Source organism: Glandiceps talaboti, chromosome 18 (genome assembly GCF_964340395.1).
Source record: "Glandiceps talaboti chromosome 18, keGlaTala1.1, whole genome shotgun sequence".
In the NCBI taxonomy this organism is placed as follows: domain Eukaryota; kingdom Metazoa; phylum Hemichordata; class Enteropneusta; family Spengelidae; genus Glandiceps; species Glandiceps talaboti.
This window is the reverse complement of record NC_135566.1, coordinates 19,882,760-19,904,378: the sequence shown is the minus strand read 5'-3', so window position 1 is coordinate 19,904,378 and position 21,619 is coordinate 19,882,760. Positions and strand designations below refer to the sequence as shown.

Sequence of the window (21,619 nt, the reverse complement as noted above, 5' to 3'; positions counted from 1 at the left end):
TCTGGACTGCACAACACACTATCTTTACATTTCAGTAGACGTTTAAATCTTGTATTAGATGCACTCTGTAGACAAGAAAAATCAATAATTTCGTCACAAGTCGATAAACTTTTCACATTCAACGTTTCAGTTGAAATGAACCGCTTTTCATCAGTTATGACCTTTGTTCTATGACTCTTTAAGTTACTCAAAATAAGTTTTCAATATATGAGCAAATATCATAAACTGTCGCTCTTTTTAAAGTAATTATAATGTATTCAAATATACTGCTTATATCATAATTAAAATGCTTGTAACATGATCAGAAATCTATGAAATTTCCAAGAGTAAAGCAAAATCTGCGTTGCACTATCGATGGCGCGAGCTCACAAATTTAGCTTGGGTTGGAGGGTCTGATTTCTTTCCCGTCATTCCCTACCCAAGATGGCGGGATATTCATGAAGCGCAGCCAGCTGTAAATTTCATTCATGAAATACACCATGGACAATATCATTTGTGAGGAGGTTTACGGCTCACAGAATAGCCCAGTGTTCTATAAAAGAGAACGCGACGGTCAAATTCACAAGGTTACTGATAAACACAGGAGATTCTCTTCCGTATCTCAGTTCTTCCGGGTAAGAGATAGATGTTTGTTATTGTTTACATGTTGTTCGTACCACGTGGTCATTTCTGAACGTTGACAACATTCAAATTAATGAAATGAAAATGGTTATCATGCCAGAATATATGTTTTATTTAGTTTATATATCCCTATACCTAGTATACATTTGTACCTGTCCATATGCATTCTGACTTTGTTTATTTACACGGCTTGTCAATTTGTTTTACACCATAATTTAAACATATGATATGCTTTCAAAAGTACCTTTTGGAATATGATTCAGCTGTATTTATTATTTGTTTATCTAAATGTATATATCATTTAGTGGTTATCTTTTGTATCTATCTGTACATGTCTGTCTGTCTGTCTGTCTCTCTCTGTCTGTCTGTCTGTCTGTCTGTCTGTCTGTCTGTCTGTCTGTCTGTCTGTCTATATTTATTTATTTACTTATTTATGTGCACACTTTTATAACGAAGTCTGAGTATAAATGTCTGTTGACATTAGTTATGATGCATCAGAAAAATTCACACAATTTCTTTTTTGTATCACAGCATTTTATATTTTATGTCAAGAATTTTTACAAGTGAGAAAACTGCCAAGAAAAGGATTAAAGGGGAAATAAGCAAAACTGTAAAAGATACAAAATAATTTAGTTTGTGACTAAATATCTCTGTTGTCCAGTACTACAACATACATTTATACATGGTAATCTATGAGATAGGTGTATTACCATTTAAGTATTACCATAAGTTTTAAACAGGCTATAAAGACCAGAGATTCAATCCCAGGTTCTTACATTTTTACATTAGCACATGGATTAAATTTTACCTTTTGCTGCTAAGTACAAGAAATATAGAAGGGAATAATACATTGTAGTCTTGTTGTAAAGACCTTGGATATATGCAGCTTTGGAGTTGCCTTTAGATGATCACCTTTCAGGCTAGCGCCCTCAGTGGCAATCTTTGGTCACTATTTAAAAGTAAGTTTAGAAGTCAAGCAGCTGCACTAAAGGAATTTACTGCTGTGTTCTAACCTACTCTGATGTGTGTAGCAAATAAACAAACTTACAATTTTGAGTGTATGTACACGTAACTTTGAAAAATTTCATGAAACTGAACTCTTACTCTGATAGCAATAATTTAGGTGATCATGATCAATTAATTTTGAATATTAAAAACCATATTAGTTGGTAGGAGTTCAGTTTTCTATGGCAAATTCCAGGAGGTAGGTATTTCTTTTGTTTCTGATCTTTTTCATGGTCAGTCGATAGTTTCATGTCAAATTTTGAAACAAAAGAGTCTGGTAAAACTAATTTAAAAGTCTATCCCAAACTTTTTAAAAGCTAAGCAACCTTTGCATTCAACCAAGGAAATTTACATTAATTTTAGCAATTAAAGAATTTTGTTTGAGTCATTTTCAAAGGCAGATTTAAAGAGTAACTTTTAGAGAATAAAATTGTCAAGCCATAATCTGAGGATACCCTTGAAATATCTCAACTTTACTAGTATACTGAACTCTAGATTGGAAGAAAATCTATGAGTTTAGTTTTAAAGTACATTGTATCTATTGATAGTAAGTCAAAGGAATGCCAATTCACACTCCTACATATACTCAACAGCTTCATCATTTTAATCCAACAACATTTTTAACAAAATACTTGACAAGTCTTTGTGGAACCGGAAACATTACAACAACTCTTTTATAATTGTAAGGATACCAAGGCTCTCTTGGGAGAAATTATTAATGTAATGGGTTGCTCACTCAATTTATTGTCATTTCTTGCATGATTGTAGGTGACCCAAATGGTATGATGTATTTATGTAAACATGTACATACTACATGTACGAATGTAGTTACATGATTGGTATACCCAGCTTGTTGGTGTTTTTTCAAGACCCAGTTCAGAGGGTTAAAATTTAAAACAGTTGCAAGGCAGAGCTGTATTTACATTACATGTATTCAATAATCCAATGTACTCATCATGGTTTCACTGATACATGTAAGAGAACACACACTAATGCAAGAACCTGGGATTGAATCCCTGGCCTTTATAGACAGTTTAAAACTACTGTATACACAAGTAAATAAGATAATCAACATGTGTATGAAGTCTTTGAAGTTTACAACTCATGTCAAATTTATCAATGACTATTGATATCACTTCCTTTCCCCCACTTTAGTCTGTATTCCTCCCACAAGGTTATCCAGCAAGTGTTAGTGAAGACTACCTAACTTACCAATTATGGGATACAGTACAGGTAAATATACTTTATGTTACTTTTTATCATTGCAAACAATGATATCACAGGAAACGGGACGAATAATTAATTTTGATCTCGTGATTTTCCAGATTTCTAATATTATTTTTAGCACAACTGAACTGATGTTCAGTAGTGCTTATGGCATGGTGCCGTGTCATGGTATGGTGTGTGTGTGGGTGGGTGTACATCTATGACTTAAACTCAAAAACCACTGGGCCAATTGTTTTGATATTTGGTGGGGATGTTTCCTTTGGTGTCTACAAATGTAGTTGGGAAATTGTTCAAAGCAAAATAATTTCATCACAGATGTGTGATTGGGTAAAAAAAATATCATTTTGGTAATAACGTAAACTCAACCACTACTGGGCAGATTGGTCTGAAATTTGGTAGGGAATGTTCTTAGTGGTACATTGTATGGAGTTTAAGATTTGTTGATGACATGTTGATCCCATCATTTCTATAACAGGAATTATTTACATGTATTACTATGTTTTACCAACCTGATAAACATATTTACAAACATAAACATAATTATGTATACAAATGTATGTTTTCTCTGTATTTTGTGTGTCAGGCATTCTGCAGTTATCTAACAGGAACCCTGGCAACCCAAGCAATGTTGAAAGGAGTTGGTGTTGGTGATGAAACAGCAACACCTGTAGCAGCAACAATTACATGGATTCTAAAAGGCAAGTGATTTGACAAAATAGAAAAAATGTGCAAAGTCGCGCAAGAAATAGTGAGATTTGAAGACGTTATTGCCTCATGTGATCAAAACAACATGGTGAAATACAGCATACTACACAATGTCTTCTGTGTATAGTACAGAAAGTGTGATTACGTCAATGAGAAGTCTCTGTTGACCTCTGTAAATATGAACAGAACATTTGAACAGATCCTTTGAAGACCACCCACCATGTTAGGGTAAAAATTACAACCATACACATTGCATAATTATATTCAAGTAATATGCCACTGAGACCTAACCTAACCTGCCATGTCTGTAGAAATGCCATACTATGGCAGTCACATAGGATGTGTGTGCCCACTGTGGTGATGAGGATGCTGAAATTGACATCAACTTTAAAAATGATATAAAACTGTATTGCCAATATGTCACAGCTGTATATCTGATAGAAAACGACCCATAATGCAATGACCATATGGAAGGGCTCTAGATAAACAACAGAAAACCTAACCTGAACAAGACCAAAGAAAAAGCATACCTACATGTAATATTTGAAAATTGCCCATTATCAGAACCACATTATTATTTTTTTGCCTATTATAAAATTTCTGAAATTAAATGGCTGAAAGTGTGGACATAGTCTCCACTTCATAGCATTTATTTCCTGTTATTTCTAGATGGCACTGGCATGGTTGGTCGAATACTGTTTGCATGGATGCAAGGGTTAGTAAAGTCTTATAAACAGTACCTTTTTTTGCTAATCAAAGTTCTTGAAATTGAGGTATGATTTTTGTGCTAAACATTTGGTCTTTCTCTTTATAAATCAATACAGTTATGCCCTCATTCTTTCATTCTTTCATTCTTTCATTCTTTTCTTATAGGACAAGTCTAGACAGTGATTGTAAAAGATGGCGGCTCTTTGCTGATATTTTGAATGACTTTGCTTTGTGTGTAGAACTCTCATCACCTCTCTTCCCATCACAATACTTTAGATTTATCGCCTGCTTCTCTGGTTTGTGTAAGGTGAGTATAGATTGTACAAAATACTGACATTATTTTGGCAAGGTACTCAATCTTAAAGCTGCACTAGCTGCAACTGGAATGTTTTCTTGAAAATGATTTGTTGTACAATAATACTTGTAATATCGTATAATGTGAACACTATCGCATCACCTATGGGTAAATATATTTTGTTGTCGTTGTTTTAGACTGTAAATCAAATCAACTTGATTTTTGGGTCGTCACCCAAAAATTAGCGCCCTCAACGGCAATCAATCTGTTTCTGTACTCCTTATGATAGTATTGACCACTGATTAACATGTACAATCAAATGATTGGTAAGTTTGTGAATACATTGTGGTTGTCTGATCAAAAAATGATACTCCAGTTACAACTTGTACAGTTTTAACATGATGACAAATTTAAAACCAAGCTTTGACTGAAGATTTAAACTTGCCACTACACTACCTACAGATAATATTGACCACTAATTAACAGATATGATATCTTTATTAAAGTAACTGGCCATTTTTAAGTGAATATATCTTTGATTATTTGATGAAAAAATGTTCCAGTTGCAGCTAATGCAGATTTAAGTATGACTTGTTCAGAGTACTGTTACTAAATAATTAAATCATTTTAAACAAGTGAGCAAACGTTCTGAGTATTACACCACTTTTCATTGAAGGGAAACAGCACTGCAGGAAATAAACTTTAAGGTATTTTTATGAACTGGGTTCTTGAGAGTCAGGTTCATGATTTTACATTCACTTTACACATGATTGCCAAGGAAACAACAACTTCAAACTTGTTTCTCATTCATTGTTCAGTGGAGGTCATAAAATGACTCTCTAGAACCCAAAGTTTATGAAAATGTCTCCACTGGCATTCACATTCAAGTAATTGAAAATGATGTCATCATGATGAGAAATGCATCACTCAGCATGGTATGAACAATCAGTGCTCATTTAATTATGTGTGATCTTCAGCGTTTTTATTGCACATTCTCAATTTTCAATATTTTGTTTTGATAAATCAACACCTGATAAAACTTACATGAATCTGTTTGTTTCCTTTGTACAGTCTCTGGTAGGTGTGGCAGGAGGTGCCACTAGGGCAGCCTTAACAATGCACCAAGCAAGAAGAAACAACATGGCTGATGTATCGGCTAAAGATGGGAGCCAGGTCAGTGACAATATTTGTCATTTAGTGCATTTTAAGCAAACTTTTTTCATCTGCCTTTATGATTTAAACCCCAATGTTTGAATCCCACAGACTACATATAATTATTACAGTCTTATCCTTGCAGCTACACATGTACATGCATTGAGGATTAAATAGAACCATACTTTTGTTCAGAATTAACTCTTTCTATAGCTCTGTCAGACGATTGTTTTTTGCTTCCAATCTGACATTGGCCTTTAACTTTAAGAGGCTTTGGGTATTCAAAGTATTGTTAGACACATGAACTCATAATTTATTTCTCTTTCTGAACAGAAAATGTAATCGGGGTGCCCTAGTATGTTGCCCCGTTAAAAATGGCTGAACAGTTGGTAGTTTGGATATGACCTGACATTTACATACAGTATTGTAAATATACCATATTGGACATATGCTAATTACCTAAGGTCACCTAGGGTCACAGCTTATAGATGGGCATGAAAACATCGGCTTATACTTTCAGTGCAGGTATTAAAAATGAAAGGAATACTGCACTTGATGGCAGATTTTGTAAACATGTTGGCTTTCTTGTGTTACAGTACTCTCCATTATGTAGATGTACATGTATTTTGAATCTGTAAAAATGTCTGTACAAGTAAATAGGTGTGATCTCACTGTTTTGTATCTATAGATCAATACTGTTATGTTATCAACTGTCACAGTGGCACTAAAGTATTACCTGTCAATTGAGGAAAAGCATGGCCTGACATGGGACAACCTAGCAAAGATTTTATCGTTTTCATTTGTGTATACTTGTGTTATTAGGAAACAATGGTGAATTTGATGGGATTAATTTGTGGACTTGTCGTTACCCCCATGGTCTCAACTAACCCACAGTAAGTCAATCAAGTTGTTACCCCCATGGTGTCAGCTAACCCACAGTAAGTCAATCAAGTCATTACCCCCATGGTGTCAACTAACCCACAGTAAGTCAATCAAGTTGTTACCCTCATGGTGTCAACTAACCCAAAGTAAGTCAATCAAGTTGTTACCCTCACGGTGTCAACTAACCCACAGTAAGTCAATTAAGTTGTTACCCCCATGGTGTCAACTAACTCACAGTAAGTCAATCAAGTTGTTACCCTCACGGTGTCAACTAACCCACAGTAAGTCAATTAAGTTGTTACCCCCATGGTGTCAACTAACCCACAGTAAGTCAATCAAGTTGTTACCCTCATGGTGTCAACTAACTCACAGTAAGTCAATCAAGTTGTTACCCTCACGGTGTCAACTAACCCACAGTAAGTCAATTAAGTTGTTACCCCCATGGTGTCAACTAACTCACAGTAAGTCAATCAAGTTGTTACCCTCACGGTGTCAACTAACCCACAGTAAGTCAATCAAGTCGTTACCCCCATGGTGTCAACTAACCCACAGTAAGTCAATTGAGTTGTTACCCCCATGGTGTCAACTAACTCACAGTAAGTCAATCAAGTTGTTACCCCCATGGTGTCAACTAACCCACAGTAAGTCAATCAAGTTGTTACCCCCATGGTGTCAACTAACCCACAGTAAGTCATTCAAGTTGTTACCCCCATGGTGTCAACTAACCCACAGTAAGTCAATCAAGTCGTTACCCTGATGGTGTCAACTAACCCACAGTAAGTCAATCAAGTCGTTACCCTGATGGTGTCAACTAACCCACAGTAAGTCAATCAAGTCGTTACCCCCACGGTCTTAACTAACCCACAGTAAGTCAATCAAGTTGTTACCCCCATGGTGTCAACTAACCCAAAGTAAGTCAATCAAGTTGTTACCCCCATGGTGTCAACTAACCCAAAGTAAGTCAATCAAGTTGTTACCCCCATGGTGTCAACTAACCCAAAGTAAGTCAATCAAGTTGTTACCCCCATGGTGTCAACTAACCCAAAGTAAGTCAATCAAGTTGTTACCCCCATGGTGTCAACTAACCCACAGTAAGTCAATCAAGTTGTTACCCCCATGGTGTCAACTAACCCACAGTAAGTCAATCAAGTTGTTACCCTCATGGTGTCAACTAACCCAAAGTAAGTCAATCAAGTTGTTACCCCCATGGTGTCAACTAACCCACAATAAGTCAATCAAGTTGTTACCCCCATGGTGTCAACTAACCCACAATAAGTCAATCAAGTTGTTACCCCCATGGTGTCAACTAACCCACAATAAGTCAATCAAGTTGTTACCCTCATGGTGTCAACTAACCCACAGTAAGTCAATCAAGTTGTTACCCTCATGGTGTCAACTAACCCACAGTAAGTCAATCAAGTCGTTACCCCCATGGTGTCAACTAACCCACAGTAAGTCAATTGAGTTGTTACCCCCATGGTGTCAACTAACCCACAGTAAGTCAATCAAGTCGTTACCCCCATGGTGTCAACTAACCCACAGTAAGTCAATCAAGTTGTTACCCCCATGGTGTCAACTAACCCACAGTAAGTCATTCAAGTTGTTACCCCCATGGTGTCAACTAACCCACAGTAAGTCAATCAAGTCGTTACCCTGATGGTGTCAACTAACCCACAGTAAGTCAATCAAGTCGTTACCCTGATGGTGTCAACTAACCCACAGTAAGTCAATCAAGTCATTACCCCCACGGTCTTAACTAACCCACAGTAAGTCAATCAAGTTGTTACCCCCATGGTGTCAACTAACCCAAAGTAAGTCAATCAAGTTGTTACCCCCATGGTGTCAACTAACCCAAAGTAAGTCAATCAAGTTGTTACCCCCATGGTGTCAACTAACCCAAAGTAAGTCAATCAAGTTGTTACCCCCATGGTGTCAACTAACCCAAAGTAAGTCAATCAAGTTGTTACCCCCATGGTGTCAACTAACCCACAGTAAGTCAATCAAGTTGTTACCCCCATGGTGTCAACTAACCCACAGTAAGTCAATCAAGTTGTTACCCTCATGGTGTCAACTAACCCAAAGTAAGTCAATCAAGTTGTTACCCCCATGGTGTCAACTAACCCACAATAAGTCAATCAAGTTGTTACCCCCATGGTGTCAACTAACCCACAATAAGTCAATCAAGTTGTTACCCCCATGGTGTCAACTAACCCACAATAAGTCAATCAAGTTGTTACCCTCATGGTGTCAACTAACCCACAGTAAGTCAATCAAGTTGTTACCCTCATGGTGTCAACTAACCCACAGTAAGTCAATCAAGTCGTTACCCCCATGGTGTCAACTAACCCACAGTAAGTCAATTGAGTTGTTACCCCCATGGTGTCAACTAACCCACAGTAAGTCAATCAAGTCGTTACCCCCATGGTGTCAACTAACCCACAGTAAGTCAATTGAGTTGTTACCCCCATGGTGTCAACTAACCCACAGTAAGTCAATCAAGTTGTTACCCCCATGGTGTCAACTAACCCACAGTAAGTCAATCAAGTTGTTACCCCCATGGTGTCAACTAACCCACAATAAGTCAATCAAGTTGTTACCCCCATGGTCTCAACTAACCCACAGTAAGTCAATCAAATTGTTACCCTCATGGTGTCAACTAACCCACAGTAAGTCAATCAAATTGTTACCCTCATGGTGTCAACTAACTCACAGTAAGTCAATCAAGTTGTTACCCCCATGGTGTCAACTAACCAACAGTAAGTCAATTGAGTTGTTACCCCCATGGTGTCAACTAACCAACAGTAAGTCAATTGAGTTGTTACCCCCATGGTGTCAACTAACCCACAGTAAGTCAATCAAGTTGTTACCCCCATGGTGTCAACTAACTCACAGTAAGTCAATCAAGTTGTTACCCCCATGGTGTCAACTAACCCACAATAAGTCAATCAAGTTGTTACCCCCATGGTCTCAACTAACCCACAGTAAGTCAATCAAATTGTTACCCTCATGGTGTCAACTAACCCACAGTAAGTCAATCAAGTTGTTACCCTCATGGTGTCAACTAACCAACAGTAAGTCAATCAAGTTGTTACCCTCATGGTGTCAGCTAACCCACAGTAAGCATTACAATTCTCTCCGATGCTAAAGTGTGACCAATTGAGAATTTCCAACCTCGAAAATCCGAGGTTAGTTAATATGCTAAGCTGGTAGAAATGTGTTAATTGGCCTCATCATCTATATCAACAGAAATAAAGAAGTGTCGGGTATTTGCATAATCTTCTTTTCCATCTTTTCATTGTATGCATGGTGCACTCAGACCACTATAGAAAGTTGTCTTGCTGCTAGACGTTCGGGCTTTCTCCCAACGAAGTTCGCTGTGATGGCGAACGCCCATCCTTGTCGTATTGTAAATTCGGAATAACACCTGAGGTCTAGCAGCTAGACTAGGACATGAGTAGCTGTGGCCAGATTCATAGGAAGTATTTATAGTAGGAGCACATAAACTTCAAAGGCTTATTTATTCTTTATTGTTTAGTATAATGTCGTAGCGTTATTTTACAAATTGTGACGCGAACTTGGCCGCTTTATAATGAACACACAGGACAATAGCCACCTTAGCTCTGAAATATGATTTGAGAACTCTCTGTCAGCAGTTGTGTCGCAGTTCTCTGAGTGCACATTTTCAAATTTTGACCCGTCTTTTTTACACCTGACCCCATGAAGAGGCGACATTACACAAATATCCATTATCGGATAAAATCTAATTTTAGACTCTAGGTTAGATGCTTGCTCTTATTCACTTTTTATGATATTATCCTATAAAAAGTACTCTGTACGTGCGAAGAGTAATATTAGAGTCTAAAATTCGATTTTGTTGGCGTCTGTCAAATCGCTACCTAGTCTTGCTGCTAGATGTTCGTGCTTTCTTTCGATACTATAAGCGAACGAAGTTCGCAGTGAGGGCTTCCCTTGGATGTTCCATCCTCGATAGCGATGTTCGGTCGTGTATCGTATTGTATCGGAAGAACATCCGAGGTCTAGCAGATAGACTAATCGCTACCATGAAAAGAGGCCAATGGTTTGCGTGATGTTGAAAATAAAACGTCCATATGATTATTATATTGAAACGGCTTAGTGAATACACACAACTAGCACTATAAACGGAGATGTGTTCCAACTCAGACTCAGACCACTAATGAATATTTTCAGTGGTCTGAGGTTACACAGACAAGGAACACAAAATTGCAGTCCCGTGCTTTTATAATGTTTTGCACTCGCAAATCCGTGATCAAAGAATGTACACTTGCTATTGAATCCAGGATGAATAATGTTTAAACGTTGTAAACCTTTCTCGAATATATTCTGACAGTGATGTTGGATTTGAGGGAAAATTCTGTTTGACAATAGAATAGACTAGCCAAGATTACTGACTACATAGCTCTTCAATGTAAGTGTGAGCAGTGAAGTGAAAACAGCTAGTGTACTTCCCGTTTCTCGGACAAGGCAACATTATATCGCCCTTCACATGCTATTGTTTGTAATTGATAAAACAAAAGGCGTTCTATAGAATATCATATCCCTTCGTCGCTAAAATTAACAGAGACGAGAAAATGACGGAAATGCAAGTTATCGAACATTCAGGACAGACACCTTTTTCAGTTAGAAAAACTTCCCTTTTTGAAATGGAGATTAGTCCCCAGCATCATTTTCACAAACCTGCGAAGAGGCCTTGATTGACATAACATTGTACAGTCATGGACACAGTCTATCTGAGAGACATTCCTTACTGTTCACAAATATAGACATTTCTACTAGGCTACATCCATTTCATAGAGTCTATGATCCATCTCAGACCGGTTGACCACTAGTGGTCTGAGGGGCCATGTCGCCCTGCTTGCATACGGAGTAAGTCGCCTACAAAGAGACAGTTGTGAAACCTGGGCTTACCTGAAATGCTAGTAACTAAAGATTTAACGCATCTGTGTTCAAATATCAGCAAATAAATCGACTATTTAGTAATTTTACCTCGCCTTGGCTACAAAAGTACTAGTCCCAGTCCGGAGGACCAGAAATCCCGAAATCACAAGTTCAATCGTAATTTATGCCCAAGTGGACGCCCGATCAAATGTGGCGGAGTTTGTAAGGCGGGACTTTGAAATCAGTCGGAACTGGAAAAGTTCCGATTTCGACACTTTTTGTGATCATACCAGCGACTACTATCGTCAAAAAGATGTAAAATGAGTACATATTCGACCGATTGCTAATATTTGATAGCTTTATAAAAAAAATTATATGTAATTATTTTGTTATTGGTGCGAAAGTATTTTGTTTTCGCACTCGCTATAGGACGGTTACTTTTCGTAGGACGGTGTTGAGCGAAACGCGTGCACCGTCTGCAAGCAGGACTGTGAGCCATGGTACAACATCTGAGCACAGACAAGGAACACAGTTTCTTGTCTATGATCTGAGGTACAACTACTGACCATTATCGGATTGAGAGGTGTCAACGAGTTCCAGCAAGATGCTTAGTTTAGACAAACAAGTTTTATTTACACATAGCCCCAAAGCGTAGGCTGGTGGCGTTATTCACCATATGGGTACAGGTGTAAGAAGGTGCTAAAAGGTGTTACTTTTAGCATCAACAGAATTGTAATGGTCAATCAAGTCGTTACCCCCATGGTGTCAACTAACCCACAGTAAGTCAATTGAGTTGTTACCCCCATGGTGTCAACTAACCCACAGTAAGTCAATCAAGTTGTTACCCCCATGGTGTCAACTAACCAACAGTAAGTCAATCAAGTTGTTACCCCCATGGTGTCAACTAACCCACAGTAAGTCAATCAAGTTGTTACCCCCATGGTGTCAACTAACCCACAGTAAGTCAATTGAGTTGTTACCCCCATGGTGTCAACTAACCCACAGTAAGTCAATCAAGTTGTTACCCCCATGGTGTCAACTAACCCACAGTAAGTCAATCAAGTTGTTACCCCCATGGTGTCAACTAACCCACAGTAAGTCAATTGAGTTGTTACCCCCATGGTGTCAACTAACCCAAAGTAAGTCAATCAAGTTGTTACCCTCATGGTGTCAACTAACCCACAGTAAGTCAATCAAGTCGTTACCCCCATGGTGTCAACTAACCCACAGTAAGTCAATCAAGTTGTTACCCTCATGGTGTCAACTAACCCACAGTAAGTCAATCAAGTCATTACCCTCACGGTGTCAACTAACCCACAGTAAGTCAATCAAGTTGTTACCCTCATGGTGTCAACTAACCCACAGTAAGTCAATCAAATTGTTACCCCCATGGTGTCAACTAACCCACAGTAAGTCAATCAAGTTGTTACCCTCATGGTGTCAACTAACTCACAGTAAGTCAATCAAGTTGTTACCCTCATGGTGTCAACTAACCCACAGTAAGTCAATCAAGTTGTTACCCTCATGGTGTCAACTAACCCACAGTAAGTCAATCAAGTTGTTACCCCCATGGTGTCAACTAACCCACAGTAAGTCAATCAAGTTGTTACCCCCATGGTGTCAACTAACCCACAATAAGTCAATCAAGTTGTTACCCCCATGGTGTCAACTAACCCACAGTAAGTCAATCAAGTTGTTACCCTCATGGTGTCAACTAACTCACAGTAAGTCAATCAAGTTGTTACCCTCATGGTGTCAACTAACCCACAGTAAGTCAATCAAGTTGTTACCCCCATGGTGTCAACTAACCCACAGTAAGTCAATCAAGTTGTTACCCTCATGGTGTCAACTAACCCACAGTAAGTCAATCAAGTTGTTACCCCCATGGTGTCAACTAACCCACAGTAAGTCAATCAAGTTGTTACCCTCATGGTGTCAACTAACCCAAAGTAAGTCAATCAAGTTGTTACCCCCATGGTGTCAACTAACCCACAGTAAGTCAATCAAGTTGTTACCCCCATGGTGTCAACTAACCCAAAGTAAGTCAATCAAGTTGTTACCCCCATGGTGTCAACTAACTCACAGTAAGTCAATCAAGTTGTTACCCCCATGGTGTCAACTAACCCACAGTAAGTCAATCAAGTTGTTACCCCCATGGTGTCAACTAACCCAAAGTAAGTCAATCAAGTTGTTACCCCCATGGTGTCAACTAACCCAAAGTAAGTCAATCAAGTTGTTACCCCCATGGTGTCAACTAACCCACAATAAGTCAATCAAGTTGTTACCCTCATGGTGTCAACTAACCAACAGTAAGTCAATCAAGTTGTTACCCTCATGGTGTCAACTAACCCACAATAAGTCAATCAAGTTGTTACCCTCATGGTGTCAACTAACCAACAGTAAGTCAATCAAGTTGTTACCCTCATGGTGTCAACTAACCCACAATAAGTCAATCAAGTTGTTACCCTCATGGTGTCAACTAACCCACAGTAAGTCAATCAAGTTGTTACCCCCATGGTGTCAACTAACCCACAGTAAGTCAATTGAGTTGTTACCCCCATGGTGTCAACTAACCCACAGTAAGTCAATCAAGTTGTTACCCTCATGGTGTCAACTAACCCACAGTAAGTCAATCAAGTTGTTACCCTCACGGTGTCAACTAACCCACAGTAAGTCAATCAAGTTGTTACCCTCACGGTGTCAACTAACTCACAGTAAGTCAATCAAGTTGTTACCACCCATGGTGTCAACTAACCCACAGTAAGTCAGTTCAAGTTGTTACCCCCATGGTCTCAACTGACCCACAATCTGGAAATTGGGGAATGTATTACAAAATACACTAATGACATCAGTTGACCAATGGTTGAACAAGTAACCTTCAGAAGAAAAGTCAAGGCTTATTTCTGTCTTTAGTAGATTTGTTTTGATTACTGCTATCAGCCTACATACAACTTTGGGTGATCAAGTAGCACAATTCTTGTAAAAAAAAAGAAAAAAAGAAATAAGCCCTAGTGCACTCACTGAACGTGTGTCCAGCAATTTGGGGAATTTGACGCAAGGGTTTATCTGTTCCATTGAACATGTGTTCGGCCATTTTGGGAATTTTGTGTAAGGGTGTATGGGAAACATCTGGTGATGACATCACATTACTGTAAATCCCTTTAACTTGAAACTCTTTGCATTTAAGTGTTTGAACCCTTGATGTCATAAAACCCTCCATATTACAACCATGGTACTTTGAAATGTTACCATTAGGTAATACTTTTTCTTATTTCATTCTTTACCATAAGGTTAATGTGGACTATGTTTGTATTTTTCACTGCGCTACATCTCTTCTCCAACTACCGTGCTGTTTCATGTGTCGTCATGGAAACAATAAATCAAGCTCGGTTACACATTATGGTGAGAGATTATCTGTGGGACTCCGGGGGCTACACACCTCATCTTAAAATTGTGAATGCAAGTGAACCAGTGGTTTGGAGTAAGTGTTCCATCTTAATAAAGAGAATTTTTCATCTATATTGGTCTGTTTTAGTCATGTCTTTATTCAAAGGTTCCAACAGATTCCATGTGTGTGACATTGAGGGGGGGGGGAATGATATTGTCAGATAATCATCAGTCAGGAGTGTTTATTTGGTATTATACCATGCACGAGCCAGGTTCACCCAAAAATATGGAATATATACTCTGGTTGTTCTGCGCCACGACAATATATGTCTGTGTCACGACAACGCGTGTCTATGACACGACAACGCATGTCTAAGTCACTGGTTCTGCTGTGTTCGAAATATGAGTCAAAACATTCAAAATTACTATTACTTTCCCCGTTTTTTCTTTCATATTACTGGCACTGGTATAATTACATGTATGTTATTCTCCAATATTTGTCTTCATTCAGCTGGAAAATACTCATGACCTAAGGGTTGTCACTACGAGTCTTGTGACTTGTAATGACAAAGACCCCTTAGGTCACTGGTATTTTCCTTGGCTGAATGAAGACAAATGTCTATTAGGACTTGCATACGGAGAATCACAATACATTTATTTCATTTTTTCCCCTACTCATTCCAGAACAACAAAAGATAACTCGCATAAAACTTGGAACTCAATTTAATCAAGTTGTTGAAAGGTACGTGAAACATTTTTATTTTGAATTACACCTCAGGTGAATAAATAAATTCAGAAGATTCAAGAGATTAAAAAAATTAATTATTACGACTGAACCTTCAAATTGTATTTGTTTGATGTTGTTTTTAAGTATTAAAATCATGTCAGGAATCTGGGAATAAATCATGTCAGGAATCTGGGAATAAATCATGTCAGGAATCTGAAAATAAGTCATGTCAGGAATCTGGGAATAAATCATGTCAGGAATCTGAGAATAAATCATGTCAGGAATCTGAGAATAAATCATGTCAGGAATCTGAAAATAAGTCATGTCAGGAATCTGAGAATAAGTCATGTCAGGAATCTGAGAATAAGTCATGTCAGGAATCTGAAAATAAGTCATGTCAGGAATCTGAGAATAAGTCATGTCAGGAATCTGAAAATAAGTCATGTCAGGAATCTGAGAATAAGTCATGTCAGGAATCTGAAAATAAGTCATGTCAGGAATCTGAAAATTAATCCAATAATACATGTTATAACATTATATAGAACATTACATCATATTGGATTTTAGAACTATACAAATTGTTTTGATTGATTATAACCTGACTGACTGGTATATTTACTCTGAAAGGAATGACTAGTAACTCATATTATTTTTAAAATAACTGATATTGTTTTTATTTATGATTGTCAATCTTGATTTTTAAACTGTACAAGTATTTATTTATGTGTAATATGTCCCTGATTTTAATTATTTTCATGTCTGCTTTTGTTCCCTTCTGTTGTACAAAGAATTGTCTTTGTTGGGACAATATTGTGTTGTATTCTGGTTTTTTGATATTGCTGGCGTCACTCCTATATCTCCATTGTATTGTATTGTATTGTATTGTATTGTATTGTATTGTGGACATCTTTAGAGTTTAAGTAACAAGAACAAACAAATAGACTAATTACTCAATATAATGCAATTGAATGCAATTAATGTGATCAAAATTGAAACTTCATTTGAAATCAATCCCCTTACACTGATGAAATCAATTTTTTAGTAATAATACTTGTGCACGTTGTTTTTATATGCATCTGCTTATAAATATGCATTATTGTGGTAAGCTGAAGGGACATACAGATTTACTGTCCCGTACTTGGGCAATTTGTGTCAAAAATAATGTTTCATTTCTATGCTATATGTTTGACATGCAATATTCTAAATCTGTCTTAAAACTTCTTGTATGTCAGATGGGCTGACAAACAGTGTCTAACAGCTTTTATATGCGAAGGATCCACAGAGTTGTCAAATTCTTAGAATGTTGTTGATGCCATTTTAACAGTATTTTATATTGTATGATTGTAATGTATCATGTTTTCTTTTTTCATTTTTGGTTTCTCTTCTTGTGAAGGCTTAAATTAAATGTATAAATAAATAAATAATACATCGTTCTGGATATTGTCAGTTTCACTATGTTTGATTTCAGTGTTGGGGACTTAGAACAACTTTTACAAGGGAGACGTGATGTCAATTACCTGCTGGCTGTAGATAAAAACAATAACATTGGCATAGTGCTTCATCAAGATTGCAGAGCACTCGATGTTTTAAAAAGCTGTTTCCATGCAGAAATAATTGACTTTGTCATTCAGCTTGCTGTATCAAATAAGGTAAGTCTGTAAAAATGAGTACCAGTAGTGAAAACTTGCAGAGAAGTCAGGTAGATTTTACCTTCTCTCACCATTAATTAATGAACACTACTTGATAGAGTAAGGAAGACAATAGATTTGCCGATAATAATAATAACATAAATAAAGAATATTTATAATGCACCTGTTCTCTGGAAAGCTCCTGGAGCAGACAAAAACCTACTTACATAAATGAAAGAATACTATAACAGATGTAGAGAAAAAACATGTAAATGAGTGAGTTGTGATTGAAATACAATATACACATTATTTACACCCTTGTCTTGACACCTTTCAATCATCATGGAAGTACAACTCACCATATACTTTCATGCTTGGACACATAGACCCTACATAACCTCTCAGCGCACACGTAGATATACAGGTTGGATGCCTGAATGGATCACTATAGTTGTGTTTGACTGATAAAATGAACCTATGCACACTTTACATTCCTCTTAGCATATATAAATTATATATAAATTATTCACAGAAAAAAATGGTTGGCAAAGTTTCACTCGGTAGAACATTCACGTGTTAATGTAAATTTTTTAAAAAAAGAGAAAACTTTGATGCCTCATTCTAATTAAAGTTTTCTCACCTCATCAGATACTTTCTTTGAAAGAAACCTAAACATTCAGTGAGGTGTTATCATTGTTTATTGTTATTAATATCAAAATATGCAAATTCCTGAAAGACAAATGGAATGAAATGAAAGTACGCCCTCTTTAGGTAGCAACATGAAGTACTTTGTTTTAATTTTAATTCATGTGATCATTTACAGGAGAGACCGATGTATAGATTACGAGATGTTGACAGCTTAATGGGTCAACTCTATGCGCTAACAAATCAAGGTATGTTTATGTGTAATGTTTGTCAAGCTCCAACAATGTGTTATGTTAGAACAACGGTTTCAGTGTTCTGGTTGATCTCTTCAAAGCAGTGCTGGCATCAGCAGGATCCATATTTGATTAGATGTAAGATGGTAAAGTGACGTAAGCTCGATGTATAAAGCTTCCATACTCTGGTCCAAATACTTAAAATGTCAATTAAGCTGATGTAGTAAAATGTTGATGTAGATATACCAGTCTTAACCCTTTCACCACCAGTACCCCATATATGGGGACGCGCTAAGGCGCCCACCAGTACCCCATATATGGGGACGGCAAAGTTCATTCACCCATGGTTCGCCTATCTCGCCGTTATGCCGTTAAACGGCAGCTATTGCTGCAAAACTTGCTGCCATAACTAGTTCCACACATGCGTATTAGCTATGTTTTGCTTGTCTGCCATTTTGAACACATGGAAGTGAACGGTTTAGAAATAGGACCGAAATGACGAGCGATCGTAATTTTTGTGTGCGTTTTTCGCTGACAAAATCAAATTTGAACATGGCGGAAGTAACCAACGGCTCTTATAACATCTCCTACGATGTCAATTTGTCAACCGTCCAAAGAAATTTCCACTGAATTTTACCAGAAATACATCGTTGAATACATGTAGTTGGTCGTGGGAACGGTACAAGCATCAGAAGTACCGCTAAGTTCGTGTTATCTCCCAACGGGGAATTTACGGGTGTCGTAGTGAAAGTCGGCAAAATGCGTAACTTGTTGACCCGTAGTCTGCGCCCATACTATCGTTTTGGGACCAATTTTTATCGATGTAAAGAATTAATTTGTTTATATTTCTTTGTGGTAATGTTCAATAATGAATAATACTCATACAAGTTCAATTTATACTGGTCAATGGTGGGTAGATTACGCACGATCTGACGATTTTCCGATCGGATTTTTAGCGTGCGTTTTTTTAGGAAAAATTCAAATTTCAACATGGCCGCAGCCAAAATCGTCTCCCCTAACATCGTTTACGATGTAAATAACGGTTCTGTTCGTGAAAAATTCTGTTAAATTTCGACGTGGATTGCATTTTTGACTACAAGTAGGTGGCTGTATGAACTCAGTGTACTCTATGTAACCATTACGTTACAGCGACGTACGTTCAAAATGCTAGCTGCATATTTCCGTTGATCGGTGTGCATGTCGGCAAATACCACCACCTTGCCCATCCGATTTTGGCGCCGATACTACCGACTTATGGACATTTTTTACCGATTTAGAGAATAAATTTGGTGATAATTTTTTGCCGTCTTGTCAAATACTGAATTATATTTACAGAAGCTCACTTTTCAGATGGTCTTGAGGCGATGACTTTAGATATTTTAGTACACTTTCAATGCCAGTGGGGATGGACTGCAGCGTCATAAATGGATTATTGAGCCGTTAATTATTTTAATTCAAATTTAATACGACTGAAAATATCATTTTCTGCCAAATTTTCGCCAATTTTGACCATTGAACCAGTGTACAGAAGTTTTGTAGGAACTTAAATGTTGGCATTTTGAATTTTGTTTGTGACATAAATATTTTGTTTATTTGTGTGATGTCAGTAAATAAACAACCTATGTTTGTTTTATTAATATTTTATTACTTTAATCCATATTTCGGTTCTGTGTGTGATAGTTGACTGTATGAATTTGCAACTATGATGTAGAAAATTTATTTTCCATTCAAATGATACCTTATTTAAAAAAAATAAGCAACTCAAAGTATTTTTATATCAGTTTGATTACACCACACTCACTCTCACCTAATGTTAGTGAGGGGGCTGGTGGAGCACAAACAATCCCATGAGGCCAATGGTGGTGAAAGAGTTAAGCTGCAAGAGCTGCTATTGGAACATTTTTAAAAAAAAAATGTTTTGTTAGATCTAGTAACTTACTCATAATATTGTACACCTGAACACTATCACATCACATGTGGATCTATACATATATTTGTAGCTGTATACAAGATAAATTAAATCAAATTGATTTTTGGGTCTGCACCCAAAACTCAGCACCCTCAATGGTGATCACGATTTCAACCTGTTTCTGTAGTGTTTATGAATAATATCATTGATGAGGTACAATGTATAATGTCTAATTATTGGTATTAATTAACAGATACAATGACCAGTTTTTAGTGGAATATATCTTTGATTATTTGATGAAAAAAATGTCCCAGTTGCAGCTAATGCAGGTTTAAATTCTGCCATTCACATTTGGTTCACTTTAATAGTAGAATATTACAAAAATACCACGTAAAGAGTATAACCTCAGTGGTGTATGCCCCCTTAACAATAAAGTTGTCCATATGTTATACAATTTAAATTAAGTAGCCATTTTTAGCTAAAACTTGTACCATATCATGAACCAAACTCATTGTATGTATTCTTCAGATTCATTCCCAAGTACTCCACAGTTCTTTAAGACTTTAAATTTTCTTTTCAAATAATCAAGTTGAGTTTTTTTCAAGAATTTCAAATTCATCAAATTGTCAATTTCTGCTGTATGTATTTTTGTGTATCTCCAATGACAGGTCGGGGTCTATCTAGAGCAGACTACACCAATATTGTACTAGTGTCACAGTCTTTAGCTGATCAACTTTTCCCAAGATTTGTGAAGGAGCTAGAGAATACAGGATGGGTAACAGACTATAACTTACTAGGCCCTGATGAATGGAGAGCAAACTGGAACTTAGATGGGGTCAGCAGTAAAAAAATATATTAACAATTTTCAAATATTTCACAAATTTCTTATGTATACAAAGGAAATATAAGATTTTGAGCAATGAAATAAATGTGATAACTTACTCCATGTTGTTGTTATTGTTGTTGTTGTTGTTGTTGTTGTTTATATCAATTATCTGGATTTATGATGTGGAGTCATGATTGGTGATTGGTTAGAGTGGCCGGCTTGGAATCTGCAGGTTGCAGGTTCGAGCGCCATTGCTGCTGTTTGTTTCTGAGTGGCTAAAGTGCTTGGGCAAGTTTTGAACCACGACTTGCCTCAGTCAACCCAGCTGTATGATTGAGGACCTGGTACGATAGAGGTTGCAATATGAATGCTTAATCCGATGCACTTACAAAGGCTGCAATGGATTGTATGCTCCCCAGGGAGTTGAGGAAGTATAAAGGGCCATTGTGGAACTTGTGCTGATATAGATCCGAGCCAGGGGTAATAATTGTAAAGTGCTTTGAGCACAGATTGGGAATGTGCTATATAAAAATTAACATTATTATTATGATTATTTATACTCTCATTAGTGCTCAGTTTTGAATTGATGTGATTTTTTATAGTACGTTTTAGCACAAGGTATCCACCTTTAATTTATTTACCTAGTAATTAAAACAAGTCATTGACAAAACTAAATATTTACTAATAACTCAGACACGTGATAGATATGAACAACATATCAATATATCATACAATATATACATATTTTTATG

At 37.1% G+C, this 21,619-nt stretch overlaps 1 protein-coding gene across 1 annotated transcript; it reads left to right on the top strand.

Moving 5' to 3' along the window:
• The first annotated feature begins 419 nt into the window (after positions 1-419).
• LOC144449140 (RUS family member 1-like) lies at positions 420-20,981 on the top strand. The gene is made up of 12 exons (XM_078139606.1): positions 420-614; positions 2,782-2,859; positions 3,437-3,551; positions 4,228-4,273; positions 4,432-4,573; positions 5,633-5,734; positions 6,536-6,606; positions 14,803-14,993; positions 15,584-15,641; positions 17,095-17,275; positions 18,078-18,147; positions 20,710-20,981. Exons 1-12 carry the CDS (start codon positions 468-470, stop codon positions 20,898-20,900), a joined length of 1,392 nt encoding a protein of 463 aa, XP_077995732.1. The 5' UTR covers positions 420-467; the 3' UTR covers positions 20,901-20,981.
• Positions 20,982-21,619: the final 638 nt, after the last annotated feature.